Source organism: Archocentrus centrarchus, unplaced genomic scaffold (genome assembly GCF_007364275.1).
Source record: "Archocentrus centrarchus isolate MPI-CPG fArcCen1 unplaced genomic scaffold, fArcCen1 scaffold_26_ctg1, whole genome shotgun sequence".
NCBI classification, from domain to species: Eukaryota; Metazoa; Chordata; class Actinopteri; order Cichliformes; family Cichlidae; genus Archocentrus; species Archocentrus centrarchus.
This window is the reverse complement of record NW_022060256.1, coordinates 6,035,588-6,057,873: the sequence shown is the minus strand read 5'-3', so window position 1 is coordinate 6,057,873 and position 22,286 is coordinate 6,035,588. Positions and strand designations below refer to the sequence as shown.

The following is a 22,286-nucleotide window of genomic DNA, read 5'->3' as shown; positions in this document are numbered from 1 at the left end:
AGATTAACTTTGCAGAAGCCACATGAGGGGCAGCCAATCAGAGTTGGCAGTTTTTTGTTAAACATTTTCCAGCGTACCCCACTTAAGAACCAAAGGGGAAATTTTTTTTTTTATCAATCATTAAGACTAAAAAAGACTCAAATTTTACTTGAATAAAGGTCAGTGCAGTAGTACCTTAATGGAAGGCTGGCCTTAAAGAGATGGGAGCTAAAGTGGTTTATTGAGACAGTGGAGCTCCTGACGGCCTGCCCAGTATAACATGAATAAGTGTTATTTTGAACTGTGAACCATGCAAAGCCACTGCAGTAGAGTACACAAAACAATATGGAACTAGAAAGGAGCAGATGGCCCCACTTGGATATTAACAATACGAACTGTCAGAGTGAATAATTTTACAAATGCAGCGTGTCAGGCTGCTTTAACTCTCCGTCGTAAGGCTTTTAAATAAAGTTGTTTTGACGTAGGTTCGGTCTGTGCATGTGTTTAAATAAATAGTGTATAGGGTGACTCATCCAAAACTGTGAAAACAGACCGTGTCCCCCCCACTTTGCCAAACGTACGCCTTGGCAGGGGTGTGTGTTTCTCATGTTCACCCTTTTTAAGCTTAGATGTGGGGGGGGGGGGGGGGGCTCCTGAGAGCCAGCGTGAACTCCAGGAACATATTTCTGCCCTGGTAACCGAGCGCCTCGTGTGTCTGGTTTTCATTGGCTTCTGAGGCATCGAATCAGAATAATGAGGGGAAAGTTGCAGCACTTAGACAAACCTGCCCTCTGTGCCCCACATCCTCCTCCACCCCACCTTCCTCCCCAGTGGTTTTCACACAAGATTGCAGCTCTATTCGTAGCCTGCTGTTTATGAATTAATGAGAGCCGCTTTACTGTCACATACAGTCTCAGTCACACACATCCAGAGCCCACCTCCTTGTAAAGTGCCCATTTGCTCACACAGCTTTGAATGCCTCAGCCTCTGCTGCGCTCACCGTCCACAATATGAATGAAGTGCGAGGGGGTGGATTTTGGTAATTGACCGACGCAGCCTGCGCCTTAGCCACCCATCGTATCGAAGCTTTATTATATTCAAAAGCACCTTTGATACAGCGTGTAGCCTTTACGTGGCTGTGATTAAACAGGGAGGATGACAAAAATGTAAAGTTCGATATTTTTGTCTTTGAGTTTGGGTTTAAAATTAAACATGACATTCAAATAATGCTGGATGTTAACTGAGTAAAGTGGCTTATGTAAGGCCTTAATCTCTGAAACTATAAAACCTCAGACGCACACAATTGTGGCTGAGAAATTTAAATTAATTGAATAATTTTAATGGATTTCATGCTCCCCCATTCTTTCACGTTATTGTCTGACTGCACTGAAGCGAGAGTGAGCCTGTAAACACACGTGAATTGGGACATTTTCTGCGTCACCAAACGTTTCCATGCTGACATCAACTGATTGCTGACAATTTTAGGTACCTAGGCATGTTTCTAAATTGGATTGCATTTTAGAGACGCACAAAGTCGCACAAAAGCATGCACGCTAAATTAACCGCTATTACTGGGCAGCAACAGCATGAGGCAGAGGACTTACAGACGTGTCTCTGACGCAAAAGACTGGTTAATAATCAAAACAAAGTTAAAGCACTGAGGGGAAAAAAGAAGGCCTTTAGACTGATTTGTCATGCATTTATTCATAGATGTTGCAGTAATCTGTTGAGCCAGATAGTTTGTCCTTAGACAACTATTTTAAGACACTCCTTTCAATTCCAAAAATAAGTTTTATGGCTAAAATTATAGATGTGTGTGTGTGTGTGTGTGTGTGTGTGAGTGTGTGTGTGTGTGTGTGTGTGTGTGTGTGTGTGTGTGTGTGTGTGTTTAAAACAATCAGCTTCTTTGTACCAGAGTGCTTGGAAAATCTGGGGTTTATGATGGAGGGAAAAAGAGCCAGAGAGTTGATCACCCCCAGCAAAATTGAGACGTATGTGGAAATAAGACTCGTAGAGCTCAGAGGAACCAAGAAGAAGCTGGTAAATAAAGAGGTTTTTATGAGAGTATTTTATAAATCTGGAGAAACCACCAGCCGTGGTTTCTCACACAAACACTCAGAGGTGTTCCTCCAGGCTGCTGACATTAATAATGGTAGACCTGATTGGCGTCATAGTCAAAGCCACACCTTCTGCTTGGGGGACAGCTGCTGCCTCATTTCACAGAGAGCCAATCAGTCAAAATTAGCGCCTGACACTTGGTGCTTTTAATGGTTTACAAGATGTTTTAAAGGTTTTCGTATTGTTGCCACCCTGCGGCCAACATTCAACTTTGTGAGTGCGCTAACTCTGGGACAACGTGACCTAGGATGTTCGAGGTCACAGCATAGATGCGTCTACTGAAAGTCACGGACGAGTTTGAATCTCGGTGATTTGACCTTGAAGTCAAAGTCGGAGGTCGAGTTTTCTGACTGGTGGCCGGCGGTATTTTTACAACCCAGGGTGCACCTTCAGCAGCATGTGTCTGTCTGTTTTTCACCATCTAAAATTGCTTCATTGTGTAAGGGAACTAAACCTGACTTCTTGCTATGTAGATCTGTAGCTGCCTGGTGCTGCCTCAGGCAGCAGATGAACCCTACTTCATGACAGACTTATGGGTATAACAAACACTTTCCAACAGGTCAGGCAGAGTTGAAAATGTGTGACTCAGTTTGTTTATGTGAATATAAAGCTTCACGCTGACAGTAACTGCTGTATGAAAGCTGAAATATAACTGGTCCAGTGTCTGCTAAAGCTTCAGAAAAGAGAAGGCAAATATACACAAAGACAATGGAGTAAAATTACAGTTAGTGCCATAGGTTTTTGAAAGGAGTGGGTATAAAATGGCTATTACTCCTGAACAGGCAATATTTTTGTTCACACTGAATTAAAGCTGAACTTCATTCACATCTTGTTTGGTTTAAAATTCACTGTGGTGGTGTACAGCGGCACTGTCCAAATATGTTTGTGCATACCAGCTCTAATACTGTGGATACCTTCTTTAGTGCCTCAACATCACAAAGTGAACTAAAAATAAGAACGGTTAAAAGGTAGGAGATATTTAATTCTGCATAGGGGTGGGAAAGAAAACCTCCATATTGAGAGATGACTCTAGTTTGATACACCAGGGTCATGGTTTCTGGACTGCTCGCGGTGGCGATTTTCAGATGAGTAAAGTGAAGAAGAAACTTAAGACCTGATCAATCGAATATTCTGTGTTCTCTTTCTTCAAGGTGCCCAAAGCGGGTGAGAATTTCATCCGTCTGTGCAAGAAGGGTTACTACGATGGGACGATCTTCCACAGGTCCATCCGGAATTTCATGGTAAGGAAATGATACCTGCTTCAAACACCTCCACCTCCTGCTTTTACCTACCTCCACTACAGCCACAGGTTGATATGCTTCTAGTTTGTGAGTTTCGAGGTTTCTCTGATTCACAAGTTTCTCTCACTGATTTTAAGTCAGTGCGACTTCACTGCATTAGGGGTTAAGGGTTCACAGAACATGTGCAGCGGTCAGGCACTAATGCTCAAATTACTCATTAAAAGCTTGAAATTGGCTCTAAAACTGACAGCTGATGGAACTGATGGATTTGCAGTTATGGTCTGTGCTCTACCCTTTTAGATGTAGCACGACTGCTGCATTTGTAACTGAAATTGGAAGGGTTTATATTGGCTTAAATAGTGATTAGAGTTTACATTATGAGGAAGTCAGGATGACCTAAATATAGCTGGGTTCATCCTCCACCCCTGAATAATTAGAATTGTTGTTTTATTACATTTATATGAGCTTTTGTTACAGTCATAATATACTTCAGTGTTTGCTTCTCTTTAGCTTGAAGGCTGAGAGTATGAAGCGGCAGGGTCTGATCGGCCGCTCGTCTGTGTGTTTCAGAGCTGCTGCTCCCATAATTAAAGTGGCTCTGAGTGGACATCTGGTCTCAAGAGGACCCTTACCTTTTTCATTCTGTCCTGTGGCGTTCATTCGCACTGGCAAGCTGTGAATTGTTTATCCATAATTACACTGCCACTTGCGCCTTCAGCTTATCCTCCACAGCCCAAAAGCAGAGGAGTGTGGCCTCGGAGAGAATAATTTCATAGCAACAACCACTTTAAAATCTCTGTGTTAGCGGCAACAACAGCATATCTTTCTGTCACTGGAAAGCAGGACCTTGTGAGGTTGCTGAACATCCAGAGAGGGTTTTTGCTGTGAAACGTGAGAGGTCGTCCAGGTAGCAGCCCAGTGGTTCGCTCATGTTTCAGGCTCAGACAGGTTGAACGCCAACACGGTGCAGCCGTCTTACACGTGAGCCTTTCTGGGAACCCGGGACTTGTAAAAATCACGTTGCAGTTGTTTTTCAGATTGTGAATGTCTTCATGTTCTGTGAATTTTTACAATTTCTCAGTAAAAGCACTTTTTTCCATCTGATCTGGAAATGAAATTATAAGCAGACATTCATCTAGTTTTAGAACCAAATTACCCATGAAACTATAGGATTTATTCTAAGACTATTATCATTTGTTTTGTGGTGAAGGTGACCATAAAATATCAAATTAAGATTAGTAATTTAATAATAAGTATACTAATTAAACATGCTGAATATTGGCATTGCTATTGGTGATTAATGACTTTTTTGTAATCGTTTGCACCTTTGTGGACATCTGTCCACCGTGCTGGACATCTGTTCTGATATGGACTGGGTAATGTGTCAGGAATGAAAGGATGCCACATTGATGAAAATCATCACCCTACAGAGGGCTAAGTTCAGAGCAGGCTAGTCCATTTTGCAGCAACTCAAAATGGTACTCAGTAGTTTGTGTGGCCCCCACATGCTTGTATGCAAGCCTGACAACATCAGGGCTCCTAATGGGATGACAGATGGTGTCCTGAGGGATCTCCTCCCAGATCTGGACTAGGGCATCACTGAGCTCCTGGACAGTCTGAGGTACAACCTGGTGGTGCTGGAGAGACTGAAGCATGTCCCAGAGGTGCCTCCACAGACCATCACTGCCCCACCACCAAAACCGGTCATGTTGAACAGTGTTACAGGCAGCATAACGTTCTCCACAGCTTCTCCAGACCCTTTCACGTCTGTCACGTGTACTCAGGGTGAACCTGCTGTCATCTGTGAAAAACACAGGCTGCCAGTGGTGGACCTGCCAGTTCTGGTATTCTGTGGCAAATGCCAGTCGGGTTCCACAGTGCCGGGCAGTGAACACAGGGTCCACTAGAGGACGTCGGGTCCTCAAGCCACCCTCATGAAGTCTGTTTCTGCTGCTGGAGGTCACTTTTTAGCTCATCCTGTTCCTCTTGCACAAAGGAGCAGATACTGGTCCTGCTGATGGATTAAGGACCTTCTACAGCCCTGTCCAGCTCTCCTAGAGTAACGACCTGTCTCTTGGAGTGTCCTCCATGCTCTGAGACTGTGCTGGGAGACAGAAAACCTTCTGGCAACGGCACGTATTGATGTGCCATCCTGGAGGAGTTAGACTACCTGTGCAGCCTCTGTAGGGTCCAGGTATGGCCCCATACTACCAGTAGTGACCCTGACCCTAGCCAAATGGAAAAGGAGCTGCTTAACCCAAAACATATAAGCTGCCACAACACGGCTGCAGTTCAAACTTTTCATAGTGGAAACATAATTACTTACAAAGAAGGAACACAAATGGCAGAGGTGGGAGTCACGGCAAAAAAAAACAAACAGAAGAGGAAGAAGACCATAAAAACGCACACAATGGGTCCTTAGATTAATAAACTAAACGGAAAACAGGTCTGCCAGTAACTGCAAAACTGTGAATAATGTTGGTAAAAGAGACTTGAGAGACTTTACATGCATGCAGGTGAGACTCTGCAGCCAGTCAGCACCAGGGATGAATCCAGGATGCAAGAGCAGGTTAATAAGGATGCTAGAAAACCATAACCGCATGGCCGGCACGCTGAGGTGCACATAACATAAACCAAACCTAAAACAATATCCTGTTTCCACACAGTATGTTTGAGCAAACGTCTTTCTGCTCTTTGTCTTCTCACTTTCCCTACACCCATTTTTTTCTTCTTCTTCTTCTTCTTCCTCACTAAGCTTTTGTTCCTCTGCCCCAGGCTCCTTTTCAGAACGTAGCTTAAAAGGCAACAATGTAAAACCCACTGAAAATAATCAGCTAGCCCTGCCTCTGCTGCTAGAACAAAGTGTTTTCTACAAGAAAGCACAGGGGGCCCACACATCTAAACTTTGCTCCACAGTAGCACTAGTGGCCAAAAGTTCACAAAGCTTTTTAAACGAGGACGTAAAAGAAATGCGCAGAACTGTAGAAGCACTCACAGGAACAGCGGGCAAGTTTACAATGAATAATAGGAGCCAGCATCCTGGAAAGCTTTGAGTCAGGCTTCTAATGGTGAAATGTGACTCCGGGTTTGGTGTTTGACAGAAAAGGAAATATTATTGTCAATTGTTTAGTCTATCATGTTAAAAATGAACAAAACACTCAGAAGCCTCCTATCTTTTTTTTTTTGTTTTAATTTTAATTTAATTTTTTTTCTGTTTCCAGATTCAAGGAGGGGACCCCACTGGCACAGGCACAGGTAAGATTAGCACTGCACTTAAACAACATTTTGAATTCATCTGAATTGTTGAATCATTAATAGTTCCTTCTTTGGAGTGTTACTAAATATAGGAGTATATGTGCACAAAGCAACAGAGAGAGGATGTAGATGGTGGCTGAGGGTAGAGTGCTGAATGGAGCTGTGGTGAAACACCAATCATTTAGCATATGCTGTAATTTTCCTGCTTTCACAACCACTTTAAAAGGAAAAGTGGAATTGACTGCGAGGCCTCATACAGTTAATTTCCTGCCTTCGTGTCGTCTGAGCTGATGTGAGAGTTTGTGGCACAAAGTGAGCTTTGTGTCTGTGGGCGTCTCCGAACTCTATGCAAAACGCATCCAGCATGACGGATTCGTGGAGGTGCAGAATTTCTGGCCTCGTCACCTGGGCTGAACAGTGTGTGCACACAGCTCCTTAAGACTTTTAACTGGACTTAGAGGAGGAGTTCTCTGCAGTGCAGTGCACAATTGGGCAATTGTGGAAATATCAGCCCTAGCGATGTCTGCCCTTTCTTGAATATAATGTAATAAGTTGGTATGCATTTGAGAATGCATAGAGCCGTGTGAAAATCTTTGTTTTTCACACGGCTGTGCAAGTATGCAAGGCCAAACTGGTACACAGCAACTTCCTTCTCTCAGGATGTGCAGTTAGTCTGTTATTGCCTGCTAAAGATTTTGCTCCTGAGTGAGGGAGGGAGTTAACTTTGCCTCGTTCTCTCAAAGTCTTTGGGGGGAAAAAAAAGAGCATTTAAAAGAAGGTCCGGCATCAGTGTCTCTTTCCAGAAATCATGACATGGCGATGCCATAAAAGCCACAGTACTTGCTGTGACAGTTTCATGTAAGACAAACTGGTAAAATTTGATAAAATTGGGATTTATCTCACAAAACAGTAAAAGAATATTTTGTTTCCAGTTAATTATTTGATTGCTGAGTGTGCGGTCAGGCCTGCTGTCTATTTCTGAGGTGATGGCTGCACATTAGAGCTCTGAAACTTTAAACTGAAACTATTACCATCCTGTAGCCTCACAAAGGAAATGTGGAAATCACTTTAGTTTGTTGGCAGGTCACAGTGAGATTAATTTCTTTGACTGAACAGGTATTCTTGGTGTGCCTAATGTTCTAGTAGCTGCAGCGTAAAAGAGACTTAGCAGCAGATTAGACTCAAGTATAACAACATTTATACATTTTCTGCATCACCAAATTAATACATGCGCATCCCTCTGACAGTGTGACACAGTTTGTGCTTCATTCAGGGGTTTTAGTAAGGAACAACTTGCACATATTCCCCCCAGTAGCACTGCAAAAAATAAAATAAACCACTAATCATGTATTTTAGAGGTAATCAGTTTTACAACTGTCCGTGCGTAAGGGTGGTGATATTTAAGTGATATAAGTATTGGGTCATGATGCAATGCTTTCTTGTCACTTGTTTATATATTTTAAAAGTTGTGTGTGTGCAGAAACTGCCTCAACATTTTTGAGCGAATCTGTCTCTTTCACTTCCTGTACATCACTTTCAGCAAACTGCTCACTGTAGCGTTAACACACTGCCGAGCTTAGAAGAGCCTCATTTATCTAAAACCCTCCAAGACCGGCTGCTTTGGAGAGATGAGTTTCAAACACTGCATGTGAAATCCCTGATGCATCATGTGGATATGTGTAACAAGAAGCACATGCTCAGGTATTTTCAAATGCAAAAAAAAAAATACACATTCATTAGTGGTGATGTCTCACAGTCTGGCGCTGTCACTCATTGGAATCAGTTCTCACGTCTCTCCCTTCTTTCCTGTTCAGGTTAAAGCAAAGTTTGAGCCTGTACTGTTGATTTAATTTGAGGACATTTTTTGAATTCACCACAGAGGGAATGCAGTTTAATTTAATCGTTAACTCGTTGGTGGGAATTAATTTCTCCCTTGGACCTCCTCTCTCGCTCACCTTCATTTATGATCCATTCGTAGCCAAGTAAAATGTCAGCAACTCTATAAATTATACAGAAATGCCACGGGGGGAGCGTCACATAGCCTCTAAAGAATTGATTGGTTGGTTGTATGTGTTTCAAACATAAACACACTCACGGGGTACATATTGTACCTGCTTGAACACATGCAGACACACACAGACTGAGCTTTGTGCACGTACACCAGCTGGCACCATGCAGGACAGTGAAACGCATCTCAGGGCGACACATCCTCTCCCCTGTTGGGAGCCAATAAGCCCCTGCAGTGCGTATTCCTGTATACTCATTACACTGATTCTTAATGATGAAGTCAGTCTGAATAATGATTCACAGCTGACGGCTCTCAACATGCCTCCGTGTTCAAGGGCAAACAGGTCTCCTGCCTTGTCTCTTATGGTGCAGTAATCTGAATAAGTAGTACTGACAGAGCTGCTAATGTGGGTTGTTTTCATACAAACTAAATTTATTTGTTTCTTTCACAATACAAAATTGCAACACTCGTAGAGCTGAAAACTGAAAATGAGACTTGAACATGTGTTCCCTTTTTTCTGACAAACACGTGTGTCTTTCTGCAGGAGTTGTTTTTCTCACTAAATTGCTTTGCATGTCCTTGAGGCTCAACATGTTTCCTTCTGTTAAACATTTGTTGACATTTTCTTTCTGAAACCTGCGTTGCGTTTGCCGTCTGTTTATATCAGCTAGCGGTCTCCTTGTTCCCACCTCTAGGGCATATCAGCTGTGGATCGGTGGAATAGCAAGAAACCACGGTTTATTTGTACAAGTATGTGGGTCTATGGATAAATGACAAGTGTTTCTTTACTGTACACGCGACCAATCTGGTTAGGAAGCTCAGAGGGCAGTTTACATCCTGGCCACTGATCACTGGATCAGTTTGTTTTCCTCTCAAGGATATTTAAGGGTGCATAGGAGCCTTTTTTTAACCAGTCTATATGTGTTTTGTGTACTCAGTGGAGGCATTCAACATGGGAGTGCTTTGGGAGTATGGGGCTGTTTTTACAGCCTGTTTGGCCCCTGTACTACTGTAGAGCGTTTGGTTTGCATTGCTGCCAGCTGCCAGTCTCCTTCTGTCAGCAGTTCTGTTCATAATTTTCATGGACAGAATTTCTAGGCACTGCCAAGGTACTGCTGTTTGCAGATGATGTGGGTTTGTTGGCTATTTTGAACAACGACCTCCAGCTCACACTGGGGCGTTTTGCGGCTAAGCGTGAAGCATTTGGGATGAGAGTTAGCACCTCCAAGTCTGAGGCTATAGCTCTCAGATGGAAAACATGTTGTTGCCCTAAGTGGAGGAGTGAAAGTATTTCTGGGTCTTGTTCACAGGTGAGGGAAGGAGGGAGCGGGACACTGACAAATGATTTGGTTCAGCTTCTGCAGGCAGATACCTGAGAGTGAAGACGAAGCTGTTGATTCACTGGTCTATGTTTCTACCCTCACCTGTGGCTACAGGCTGTAGACAGCGAGCACAGAATGTGATTGCAGATACAAGCGGTGAAAATGGGCTTTCTCCAAAGAGTGTCTGAGCTCTCTTAGGGACGAGGAGGAGCTTGGTCATTTTCGGGAAGAAGAGCCACTTGTTCTCCACATCAGAAGGAACCAGTTGAGGTGGTTTAGGAATCTGTTTAGGCCTCCTGGACGCCTCCTAGGAGAGGGATGTCCAAGTGGTAGGAGACTCAGAATAAGTACATACTGGAGAGATAAAGTCTCTGCACAGACTGCTGCACCCCCAAACTGGACCCAGATGAGTGTCAGAAAATGGACGGATACATTTTGATTTACTTTCTATACTGAGAAAAACTGACTTTTCTCTCTGAGTCAATTGGAAAGGGAGTACATACTCAGTATATAACCACACTTAATCCTCTTTGTACCAAGCTCTACAATTTATTACAAAGTCTCTGCATTCTGCAGGATTTGGTGGTTTCATCTGCGGGTTGGGAAGTGTTTCATATACCAGTCGTGTTATAACCAAAACCAGCTTTGGCCTGGCAGGGTGGAGGTCAGCGTGCACCCAGACAGACATCAGAAGAGAATGCTGGTTATAATTTAGCTTTCTATAATTAATAATGAGTGGATGGATATGAGATAAACAGCTGGGGGAGGGGTGGTGGTTGAGTGTAAGTAAGTGTTAAAACGACACAGCAGTTAGCACTTTGAAGCAAATGTGTCATTAAAGACTTGGTTATTTCTGTTTTTCCAGATGTTTTTTTTTTTTTTTGTGAGAGTGATCTGATGTTTTCTGTTGTTTCGTCTGTCTCGTCCTTTCCTTCTTTCCTCCCTCACACACTTTCTCCATTCCCAGGAGGTGAATCCTTCTGGGGAAAACCCTTCAAGGATGAGTTTCGTCCTAACCTATCTCATACCGGCCGGGGGATTCTCAGCATGGCAAACTCTGGTCCAAACACCAACAAATCTCAGTTGTAAGAAATGTTTTTCCTAAACAGTTGCTCAGAGCTTGAAAGTCGGTCAGCAGGGAATTTTGTTTTGTTTTGTGTGTCTCTGCTGAGTGTTTTTTTTTACTTTTTTGCCATTTAGTGTTAAAGATTTGTCTTTTTTTTTTTTTTTCCAATTTATCAAAGCCAACTGGGCCAAATTTTGTCAACAAAAGAAAAGTATAAATATAAAAAGAGCTGTTTCTGATCATTTAGCTAATACTGTACAGTTTTTTGGTGTCTTTTAAACCTCCTCTCTTCAGCTTTTCTCAAAAATAATCTGAGATGTTAGCAGGAACAAATGATAATTTTTTAACTCATCTATTTATAAGTAGATTGTAGCCTGTTGTAGACACTTACTAAACTCGAGTAATTTTCTTTTGTTTTTCCCTCCCAGCTTCATCACATTCAGATCTTGCACCTATCTCGACAGGAAGCACTCGGTCTTTGGAAGGTAAATCTTTCTGTTTTTCTTTCTAGTTTTAAAGTGCATCATGTTATGTGCGTACTGTCTTTGTGTTCATTATTTAGCAGCTGATGCAGGTGCTTTGAAAGGTGACAATTCTGACAGACATTTTGCTGCACATCCTTCCTCTTCCCTTTTCTGCTCAGTCCTCTCTCTCCGTCTCTCTTTCTCACCTCTCATATTATTCTTTCATAAACGTGGCTCCTTTGGATCTCCAGACATTGCAAAACAGAACTGTGACTTCTAGCCTGACTTCTGGCCAAAAGCAGTGAAAAATTTAGTAGATGCTGAACCTAAACTGATGGCTTTCTCTCTCCCTGCTGAGCAAATGGTTGTCTTTTGCAGAAAGCCTTTGCTGTTGTCTAAAAATATTCAGACTGCTTTTAACAGACTGATTCTTTAGATGGTCAACACACTATAAAAGCTTCTGTTTTAACCTTACATGCAGCTTTTTATACCTTCTAAACTGGAGTCTTTGCACATTTAATGGGACCTAAAAAAGCAGATCTATAAGAACTGCTTTACAGAGGACACTGTTTGTGCTCATTAGTGTGAAACACATAATTTTACTCTATAAGCTTCTGTTTTTGCAGGACCAAAGATCAAGAATATTTTTTATTATTCAAGTACTGAACACGATGTTTTAGTTTTAATTGATGAGGAAACACTTATCACACATTAACTCATCAAACAGCCTTCATGTGATGCATACATAGTGCCGCTATTAATAGTATTGTGTGCCACTACATCCTCAGTGTCTACAGCAAAGCTGCTGCTGTTGCTTTAAGGCAGATTCTTGGTCTATTATTTTGTTTTAGTAAGTGATTAAATATTTAGCCCTGTGATGGACAGGTGATCTTTCCATGGTATAATCTCCCTCCCTCCCTTCATTAATTAATTCATTCATTCATTCATTTAATAAAAGGGGGACATTTCAATTGTCTTACCTTCTTTGACCAATGAGAAATAAAATGGAGACGGGCAGTTAATCATCTCATTTGTGGAGCTGACACCAGGAAATATTTACCTTTTTTCTTCACACAGTTTCACTTTCCTTTGTTAGCATTGTTATTTTTTGTGTTTGCTTTCGTTAAAATTCTTTTTATTAGTTTTTATTTCTTTATTAGAAGACTGTAAGAAGTAAGGTTGGGGGTTGATATGCAACTAAAGTCCCTGGTTGGACTTAAATATATTGCCAACACTTAAACCTTAGGCTACAAAAAACCCCCCAAACTTTATGAACAGGCAAAAACAGTATCAGGTCCATCTGGAGCTGGAAGCTTTTCTGGGTTCAGAACTTGATTCCTGTCATTTTTCTGCATGACTTGCTTTAAGTGCATGCCATCCTCATGATATATTTTTGTATGCATTATTTATTTGACTGGGCTAATGAGTTTTGGAGACAAACTGTTTTATTCTTGGTGTGGTAGTTGTGAGTGATATGAGGATTACCATGGGAAGATATTGATGTTTTTGCCATAGACGCTTTATACTATGCAGTATACTGTATACTCTAACACAGCTCATTTTATTTGGACATGAGTTCGTAGAGCTACAAGAACATTAGTTGTTGTTGTTGATCATTTTCTCAGTTAATTATTGCACGTGAATCCTGACTTCAGAGATATTTGAGTATAAATAACAAAGAAAAGCAAGAAAACATATGAAAGAAACTGAACATTGAATGTTATCAGAATAATTTGAGATTTGTTTCTATTCGGTCAAATAATCAATGAAGCTTTTTTGTTGTTGTTGTAATCCTGTAAAAACAATGAGTGAGTGCTTTTTATGTATTTATTGTGATGATTCACTGGATTAGCCCAAACAGGCACACCTCTTTATTTTATCTTGCAAATGATTTTCCTGAAAGTTGATTATGTATCACTGACTCTTTATACCTTTATGGAGGGTTTTCGTTCACGGTGCAGACGCCTGATGTGCAGATAGTTGGGAATGTGGGAGCGTTGCTGCTTTTTTGTTCTTACTAAGTTTGCAATGAAAGAAAATTCTTTATTAGACTTATTAGGCCATTTAGATCTTTAAGTGAATGTGACGAAGATGCTCGAGAAGGAGACAAAAAAATGTGCTGGGTGAGAAAAGTTGAAAACGTAATAGTTTGATGTGATACAGCAAGTCGGTGAGTCATCAGGTGGTGGTGCTCCTCGGTTCATGTGGACATGTGAAAGCAGAGCACATGTGGTCTGAGATGCACCCTGCTAGCATGCATGTGTGGTTTGTGTGTCAGTGTGTATAATGGGGGGGTCGCAGGAGCAGCTGGAGAGCTGGAGAACAAGTTTGCAGTTTAAAGAGTGAAGTGAGAGCATCTTCTTAAATTGCTGTGTACCAGGGGAGTCATTAACAGATCGCCTCCTGGCCCTCAGCGTTTGACATGCACTAGATCTTCAGTGGTTGTTTTCTATGCAGTGTTTAAACTGTAAAGCCTCTGTGCTGATAAAAAAAAAGACTAAATATTTGCTTTTAACTGAAAGTCGTGCTCACTGTTGACTGAGGAGTATAATGAGATCTGCATAAGTTGCTCAGCTGGTAAATGATACTCTTGTATATGAAAGCAAAAACAGCTGAACACGGGTTTGGTTAATACTGTTAGCATCTTAAGCATTAAATGTTTTACAGTAGCTTTCAGTGTAATATATTCGTCACATCACTCACAGCATGTTTTAAGTGCTGTATAGATTATCTGATGTAGGAATATGTGTGCATTACTGTACATGACTAAAACTTATGTGTGTGCTTTGTTTCTCTTCCACAGTGTGTCTTTTGTCCTGTTTAAATGTTTCTTCCTGTTAAAAAGGAGTTTTTCCTTCCCACTGTCACTAAGTGTTGCTCATAGGGGGACGTTTTCATTCTAAGGTTTTCTTTCTTTTTTTTTTCTTTTTTTTGATGACAGCGGCTTTTCTATCAAGTGGAGATAGACAGGAAATGGGGGGGGGGGGGGGGGGGGGTGCAGGGGTAGACACGCGGGCAAATCTGCAACAGGCCGGGACTCAAACCTGCGCCGCCCGCGGTCGCCTGCTCCACCACTGAGCCACTCGGGCGCCCCGCTGTTGGGTTTTATTGTGTCTTTACCTTACAATGTAAAGCACTTTAAGGCGACTGCTTGTTGTGAGCTGGCGGTGTTCAGAGCGATAATTTTGTGCAGAACAGGAGTCACATGATATGTGACGTGAGCAGGAGTACACACACCCCCTTTGGGGTCCTGTTTGTGAAAGCAGATTTAACAAACTGAGTCTACACTTAATCTCTTGGTCTGTTAGTCTGTGTATGGGAAAATTCTGGGTTATCTCCAAATTTCAGGTTGTGCATCCCTACATCAGTTTGCCTCTTTGCACAGTGATTGGGCCGTGCTCAAACTTTACTTTACATTTGGTGTGAGCGTCCATAAAATAAATTACATAGCCATTGTGATGCTGCCCGTTGGTCTGTGAAGACCCTTCTTGTCAGTCAGTGAGTGACTGACCCCATAAGGTGTTTACAGAGGTCAGGGCTGAGGCTGTTCTCCCATAGACTTCTATATAATCAGTCTTTTTCAGCTGCAGATATTGCCCTTTTTGGCCATTAAAAAGAATGCAGGTTTAAGATCTGGCATATATGGCTCTATACTGTATCTACACATGCTATAGCAGTCGACACAGTACCGTTATCAGTCTGAACAGAAGGTAAAAGTTAAATTCCAGCACCCTCTTTCAGTGGAAGGTGAGCGCAGGGCAATCAAAGTTCAGGTCTCTAAATGTAGATGGATTACCTCACCGGGATTTAAGCTCCACTTCATCCCTGCTCCTCAAATCATCGTACTGCACTCTCTCTCTCATCACATCATTCTTAACATAGATGTATCATTTTAAATGGTGAAACTGGGAATGAATTATTCAGCAGTCTTGTCATGTTTTACGGCCTGTATGATCCTTTTCCCCGTCAAAGGTCATTGTGATGGGACCTGTGTCGGGAGCCCAGGAGTGTAAAAATGAAGGATGTTTTGTGGTTTTTCTCTAATGCAGGGTTGTTGGTGGATTTGAGACTCTCACAGCCATGGAGAACGTCGAGAGCGATCCCAAAACAGACAAACCAAAGGTATGAAGCAGTGAGATTTAAGGCCTACATTGGCTTGTTCTTAGAAATGTGTGAGTGGACTCACTGGAATTAAAAAACAAAAACTGTAGCTAATGCCCCCATCCACAGGATGCCACAAAGTGCAGTTTTAAAATGAGTTTAAGTTTCTGGATCAGTAACATTAAAAGCAGCCGAGGAGTGAGAGACTCCACCACTGTGACACAACAGTGTTTTGACTCTTACATGGATCAGCTTCAAACAGTGTTTTTAACCTCTCGTGCAAAATAAAGTGGGAGGATGTTGTCGTCATACCTTCCATCCGTCCATCTGGGTGTCTGTGAGATTTTACCTTTCCAGTCTATAGATTCCAAAACCACAAGTCATGAAATTTAGCATATGTGCTCTTAACTCTTCAAAGATGGGCAACACACTATTCACATTCCTTGATGTTTAGCCCCCTTTGTACATTTTGGCTGTGTTTATGTGAAGGATTACAGGCTGCTAATGCTATGATAATATATGCTAATGATATGCAGCCTCTTTCTCATACCTGATTAGCTTAGCCTAATCATGTGATCATATTGTGCTGTGTGATTGGCTATACTTACTTGGCCATTATTGACTGAAATGGAGAAAGTGGGGATTTCCCATATCTAGCAACTGACCAGGTCACTGAACAGCTGGCAGGAGCTGATAGTGAGAAACTGGGGAATCCCAAATTTCTGTTTAGAGTAACATCAGTTCTAGGCTGCAGCCTTATTGATTAGCCTGTGATGCCAACTTCTGATTGGCTGAGCATTGTCTATCATGTTAGTCAGGGATGACTCGCGGCCATAAATGGTGCAGCAATATTAAAGCCATATCTACTGCTCAGCAATATTACTCAAATGTAAACAACATGGTTGCCTTATGATTATAGTGATGCTATACATGTTATGTGTACATGTTAATATGGTGATAATGCATTGAAATCAGCAGATTATGGAGTATGGTGCATTATCTAGTAATGATACACTTGAGTATACAGCATTATGTAGTATACACTCTGGTACAAGAGTGCTGTATGTACTTTCTCTGTTTTGTTTACCATGGAAAATGTTTTTGTGTCTCTGGTCTAGGATTTGGTTACCAAAAAGTATTTGTAGAAATGTTAAAGATGCTCTCAGAATATCAGTCTCTTAAAATAGTTTTGATTTAATGAGTATTGATAATATTGAAAACATACTTTTGCTGGAATGTGTATTGCATCTTTACTAACTCAGGGGAGAAAAAAGTTTAGGGCAAGGCCTCCAGATTAGGGCAAAATAGTTTTGGAGCTGTAATGTTATCCTGACTTCTACATTTATTATATATTTTCATTAATCGTGGGAGGATACCCCCCCCAAATCAGTGATGGTTTGGGGTGGCTGTAGCTCAGTAGGTAGAGCAGGTCACCTACTGATCGGAAGGTCAGCGGTTCGATTCCTGGCTACTCCAGGCTACATGCCAATGTATCCTTGGCAAAATACTTAACCCCAAGTTGCTCTCCGACCGTCCTGTCGGAGTATGAATGTGTGTGAATGCTAGTTAATTAAAAAAGCATAAACATGGAAGTGTTTGTATGAATGTGAGTGCATGGGTAAATGTAAACATGTTGTGTAAGCGCTTTGAGTGCTCTGACTGAGTAGAAAAGCGCTATATAAGAGCTAGTCCATTTACCATTTACCATTCTTGTTTGCTTTGACTTGGTGGAACCTGTTTTAACTCACATGCTTTATCATTTAATGCTCTGTTTCACAGTCGGAGATCAAGATCATAAGTACGACAGTGTTCGTGGACCCGTATGAAGAGGCCGATGCCCAGGTTTGAATTTTTCTCAATTCATACTTTTTTTTTTAAGTGCATCCATATTGTCGTCATTTTCATTCGGTGAAAACAAACTACACACACACACACTGGGCCCAAACACTGAAAATCATTTATTACTCCAAATGAAGTTGAGGCATCGGTGTTTCCAAAGTGTTTGTTGACTGTGCTCCCGCCTGTGTCAGCACCATGTTTACGATCCTGGCTGTCAAACAGCTAGAGACACCTTCCAGATACCTTTTATAGTCAGGGGGGTTTCAGAGGGTACTAACTGAGTGGAAGCCATGGGTCTAGCCTCAGGTTTGGTTTTGGTTGGTTGGTAAACTTATTTATCTTCTTCTGAACAGTTTTATATGTTTTTATTTTTTGGGGTTTTTTTTATTCAAAAGTCTGAAAATATTTCCCACCTCCAAGAGTGCTTGCTCGAGGGGTCTCACACACATGGTGGGATGCTGACCAGCGCCACTGTTCAGATCATTTCCTCTGAATGTTCTCCCTCAGACACCTCAGGATCTTGCAGTAGAACTCCTTGTGGTGCAGAGCCCGGTAAATGTTGAAAAACTGATGAGGAGCATGCTCCTGTTCTCAGCAGGGTACCTTCAGGCTTGGAAACTGGCCGGAGACCCAGCGCTCCTCACCAGTGATGATCCTCCAACTCGAAAGTCGAATCAGTTTGAAAAAGAAGTTAAAGTTTTCAAACTGTGCATTGTGTTTAAACTCCAGTACGGTGCAAGTGGTCAGCGTGGGATTGCTAGTCAGCAGTCTAAAAATAGCAGCTGTTTGGACATGTCTGAGACGTTGACCTTGAACAGGGGATTGGAAAAATGTAAATCAGATAAGGTTTTAGATTTTTATTGGCCTGCTCGCAGAACCTTTGGTCACAGCTCTTGTATATCATGTTAAAATCATGTTTACAAACCTGACATATCTGATGGTGGTGTACAGTCTGTGTGAAGGGTCTTTGGTCCTGAATCTTATAAAGGAGTCAGCATTATTAAGCAAACCCGTCTGTCTCTGATTTGCTGTGCACTTGTGGGTATTTACATCATTTGTGCGTCTCAGATTGCAGCAGAACGAGAGAAGGAGGTGCAGAAACAGGAGGAGGAGAAGCAGCAGGCCAGCGTTGCCCTGAAGAAAGCCAAGGAGGAGCAGGCGCCAAAAACCTTCAAAGCAGGTGTTGGAAAATACATCAACCCTGCCACAGTGTAAGGACACACAGGCATACAGATTACTACACTCTCCCCTGTGCTTTTATGACTCATTCATATGCACCGCTGAGACTTGTATGGAAGCTGCAAATACACAAACACAAGTTAAAGAATATTTCCACTTCGTCGGCAGAAGTTGCAGCGTTTTCTCACCGTCTGATCTAAGAGAGAAGCTGGAAAGCAATGAATGGATGATAAAGCATGATTATATAGCAACATAGCAAGATAGAATGGGAAGAGGCATATTGTGCAAAATTGCTGGTTATAGAGGAGATTGCCAATTTTCCCCACAGGATAATTCAGGGTTATTATCCAGAACGTATTTCTGATATTCATTTTATTTTCAGATGTTTGGGCATAATATTTAGAATAACTTTCACTTTTTATGGCTGAAGTTTACTGTTCAAACTGCTCTCTCACTGAGTTATAGTACAAATGGATCCAAACAATACAGTTTTGTCCTCTGGCACTATTTTATTTGCCCATAAAGGGCTTTTTCATGGTGGTTTATAGAATAATTCATAATTCATTCATTTTTTTTTCTCATCTGTTGTGTCGGCCTTTTAACTGTGTTAACTTCTAATGTGATTAGTTAAGAGTTGAAGCAGTGATTAGTGAAGCCGGAGCTGCACCTGTTTTCTGCAGCAGAACCACAGAAATGCTCTTTGGCCTTTGTGTTGTGTTTAAGCACTAACAGAAAGATCCTGCGGGTCCTCGTTAGGATAGAGATGTTGTGATTAGTGTTGAAGAAGAAGGAATGACACGGCCCCCTTCCTCACCTGTGTCCTCCTTAAATGAGAGATTTCCAGTGAAGGAAAACAGTGCACCTCTCTGAACAGTGTCTGGGAGGGACTGCTGCACAAAAAGGTGATCAAACAGATCAGGAAGCTGACAGACTCCATGAATGGACGGCTTTTGTCTGTTTATTGGAAAGAGGGGTGGCTCTATTGGTTACTGGTATTGATATTTTTCAGTATCTTGAAATGTTTATTTGTAAATTAAAGGTATTATTCTCACTTTAACAGTTGAAAATAAACAAGTTGCATAATAATTCTGCACACAAATGCAGGAGGATATTCCCGACTGCTGGTTTGCTTTTGAATTAGAACATAATGTGACTGCATTTGGAGAGATGCTTGTTTTTCTCCTTTGTTTCCACCGGGTGTTTTGGTGAGCTGCGTGGAGGAGAGTCAGACTGGAAGTCGAGTTCAAAGGCAAAAAAAAGTAAGAGACAACAAATATGACCTATTACTGTTTCAGCTGTTTGGTCAGTGCACTAATTACAGTCGACCAGATCATTCATGTCAACGTGTAAACGTCTCCTCTTGCTAGAGTGAGAAACTCCCAGTGTGTCTGTCTGGGTCGCACACTTAGCGCTACCCCCAGTGTGTGCATTTTAGCCTCCTCTGCTGCCTCAGTCCTACCACGATGGTATTGGTCATCGGCGGTCCCGCAGAAGAACGATTCGATGATAATGGACTCTGGAGCAGATCGCCCAACATTATTTGAGATTTGAGTCAGCGTGTGGGGCTGTAGCCTCAGGTTTATACCGTTAGCCAGTCACTTTGTGATGGAGGGTCTAGTCTCTATAGTAGAAGTATTTGACTTTTTTTTTTTTTGGTTGACTTTTATTTTCACCAAGATAAAATGCCTGAAAGATGAGCACAGTATGCATCCAAGGGCATGCATGAGTTTACAAAAAAATTAAAGTTAAGAAAGCTCAAAGAATGACCTCCAAGAAGCAGGATTGGAGGTCTTCATGTGTTTATTCTGCTTCTTTTCCTCTCAGAAAACGTTCAGCTGCTGAGGATGAAAGCGGCCCGTCCACCAGCGGCACCGCAGCAAGAAGTCCAAAGGCAAAACCGGCTTCAGCGACTTCAGCTCCTGGTAGCACCGACACGTTCAGCAGTTACCCGTTTGTATCTTTAGTGGTCAGACTCAGCACCAGCAAAATACTTTTATTGATGCTTCTGTTTGTTTTTTGGTAATGTTCTCTCAGTAATGTCTGCTCTTTGAAAACTACCAATTAAAGCTTTTTTTTTCTTCAAAAGAGTGTTATAATCTCATTTTGTTATAAATATGCCAGACTGACCAAGAGAAAAACCAACCAATAACTCAGTAACTCACTAATTCAAGTTTTCTTCATTATCAGAGAATTTTATCAGCATTTGGATTTAAAACAATCAGTGTTCATGTGAAGACCTGCAGCTAGCTCTCTCTAGCAGCACTAGCAAAATAAATGTATAGTATACAGTGATTCAAGAGCCACAAAGCACTTAAAGAAAAGCCAATACTCAGCCACGACTTTATGCAAGAGCTGCACGTACCCCATTAGTCAAAAAGGAGACTAAAACTTTACTGTGAGGTCATCATGTGTGGTCCCTCATTTCTCATTAAACAACGAGTGACTGCACAGTGGCTCCAGCCATCTTTTATGTACAGTCTGTGTATACATCATACAGTACTGGAATTAAAGCTGTAAAATAAATAAAACTGGTGTTAAAAGCAGTACAAGAATTCAGTCTAAAACCCACAGTGAATCAAATATGACTCAGCTGAGAATCATCCACAACAGGTCACCCAGTCGGCTGCTGAGGCACCTGCGTAGGACCGATTGATAAACCGAAGTGTATTTATATAGCTCAGATTCCCATTCCTTATATTGCAGGTACAGCCCCTGCAATATTCAAGAGAAAATCCACAATCAGACAATCTATGAGCAACTCGGTGATGGGGGGAGGTGAGGTGAGGGGCTGACCTACTGAGGAAATGGTCACAATGTTGATGATGGAGAAAAAGGCCAAAAGCTCACTTTACCCTAATTAGAAAAACAAGAAAATCTTGAAGTTTGCAGTGGATGTTTGTCATTTTTCCATAATCAGTTGGCACGAGCGGACAGAGTTCTAAAAAATGCATAGTCTGGTATTTTAGAGCGCAGGGCTGTGACCTAACAAACTTAGCAGTTTGATGATTTCTTTAATGGCTAAAAATTCTTTTTTCAACAGAACTTCAGGGTTTGAATCTTTCTTTTAAACCTGCACAAAAGGCTCTCTTCAGTAAACTCCTTCGCACACCAAGAAAAATGCTTTCAGTTCTCAACATGAAAGGAATCCGACTATAGTGGCTGACAGCGGCACCCAGTCAGAGCTGCGAATTCTGCCTGTTGTTTCCCCGTCATCCCATTTTTACGAGAATGTAATTTGAGAATTAAATAGAAAGTTGTGTAGCCACTCTTAAAGAAAAACCTGGAGATTACACAATCCACTTCAGAAAATGTTTAGAATAAACCGAAGGAAAATATGAATTTACTGCCTGCAAAACTGAAGCTTTGAGTTCCTTGGGATGTTTCAACCTGAGAGGAACGTGTGAAGAGTCCTTCCTTTAACCTCTACTGCACACGTTCTAATGGTACCTGATTAAAAATAACTCTGAATCATTTATGTTTCATTTTGGGCCCTTTCATTGATTTTTTGGGCAACACCTGAAATATTTTGTTCTTGGTTTTACGAGCAACATTGTGTTTCCTGTTTTTGTTTTGTTTTTTTCTTCCATAAATCAATCTTGGGTTCATTTTTTTTTTTTCCTGTCAAAATGTGTTCAAAGCAGTAAAATACAAAAAAAAAAAAAAAATAAACAGACTTTATTGTGAAGCCTGATGTGATGATATGGGATAACATCC

General features: G+C 41.6%; 1 protein-coding gene across 1 annotated transcript in view; it reads left to right on the top strand.

Moving 5' to 3' along the window:
• Nucleotides 1-20,498, top strand: part of ppil2 (peptidylprolyl isomerase (cyclophilin)-like 2) — a 32,235-nt gene extending 11,737 nt beyond the window's left edge. Inside the window, 9 exon segments of the mRNA XM_030723526.1 lie at nt 3,249-3,338; nt 6,560-6,593; nt 10,891-11,008; nt 11,418-11,474; nt 15,503-15,575; nt 17,334-17,396; nt 18,462-18,604; nt 20,397-20,440; nt 20,443-20,498. Coding sequence (XP_030579386.1) covers nt 3,249-3,338; nt 6,560-6,593; nt 10,891-11,008; nt 11,418-11,474; nt 15,503-15,575; nt 17,334-17,396; nt 18,462-18,604; nt 20,397-20,440; nt 20,443-20,498 — 678 coding nt within the window.
• The last annotated feature ends 1,788 nt before the right edge of the window (nt 20,499-22,286 follow it).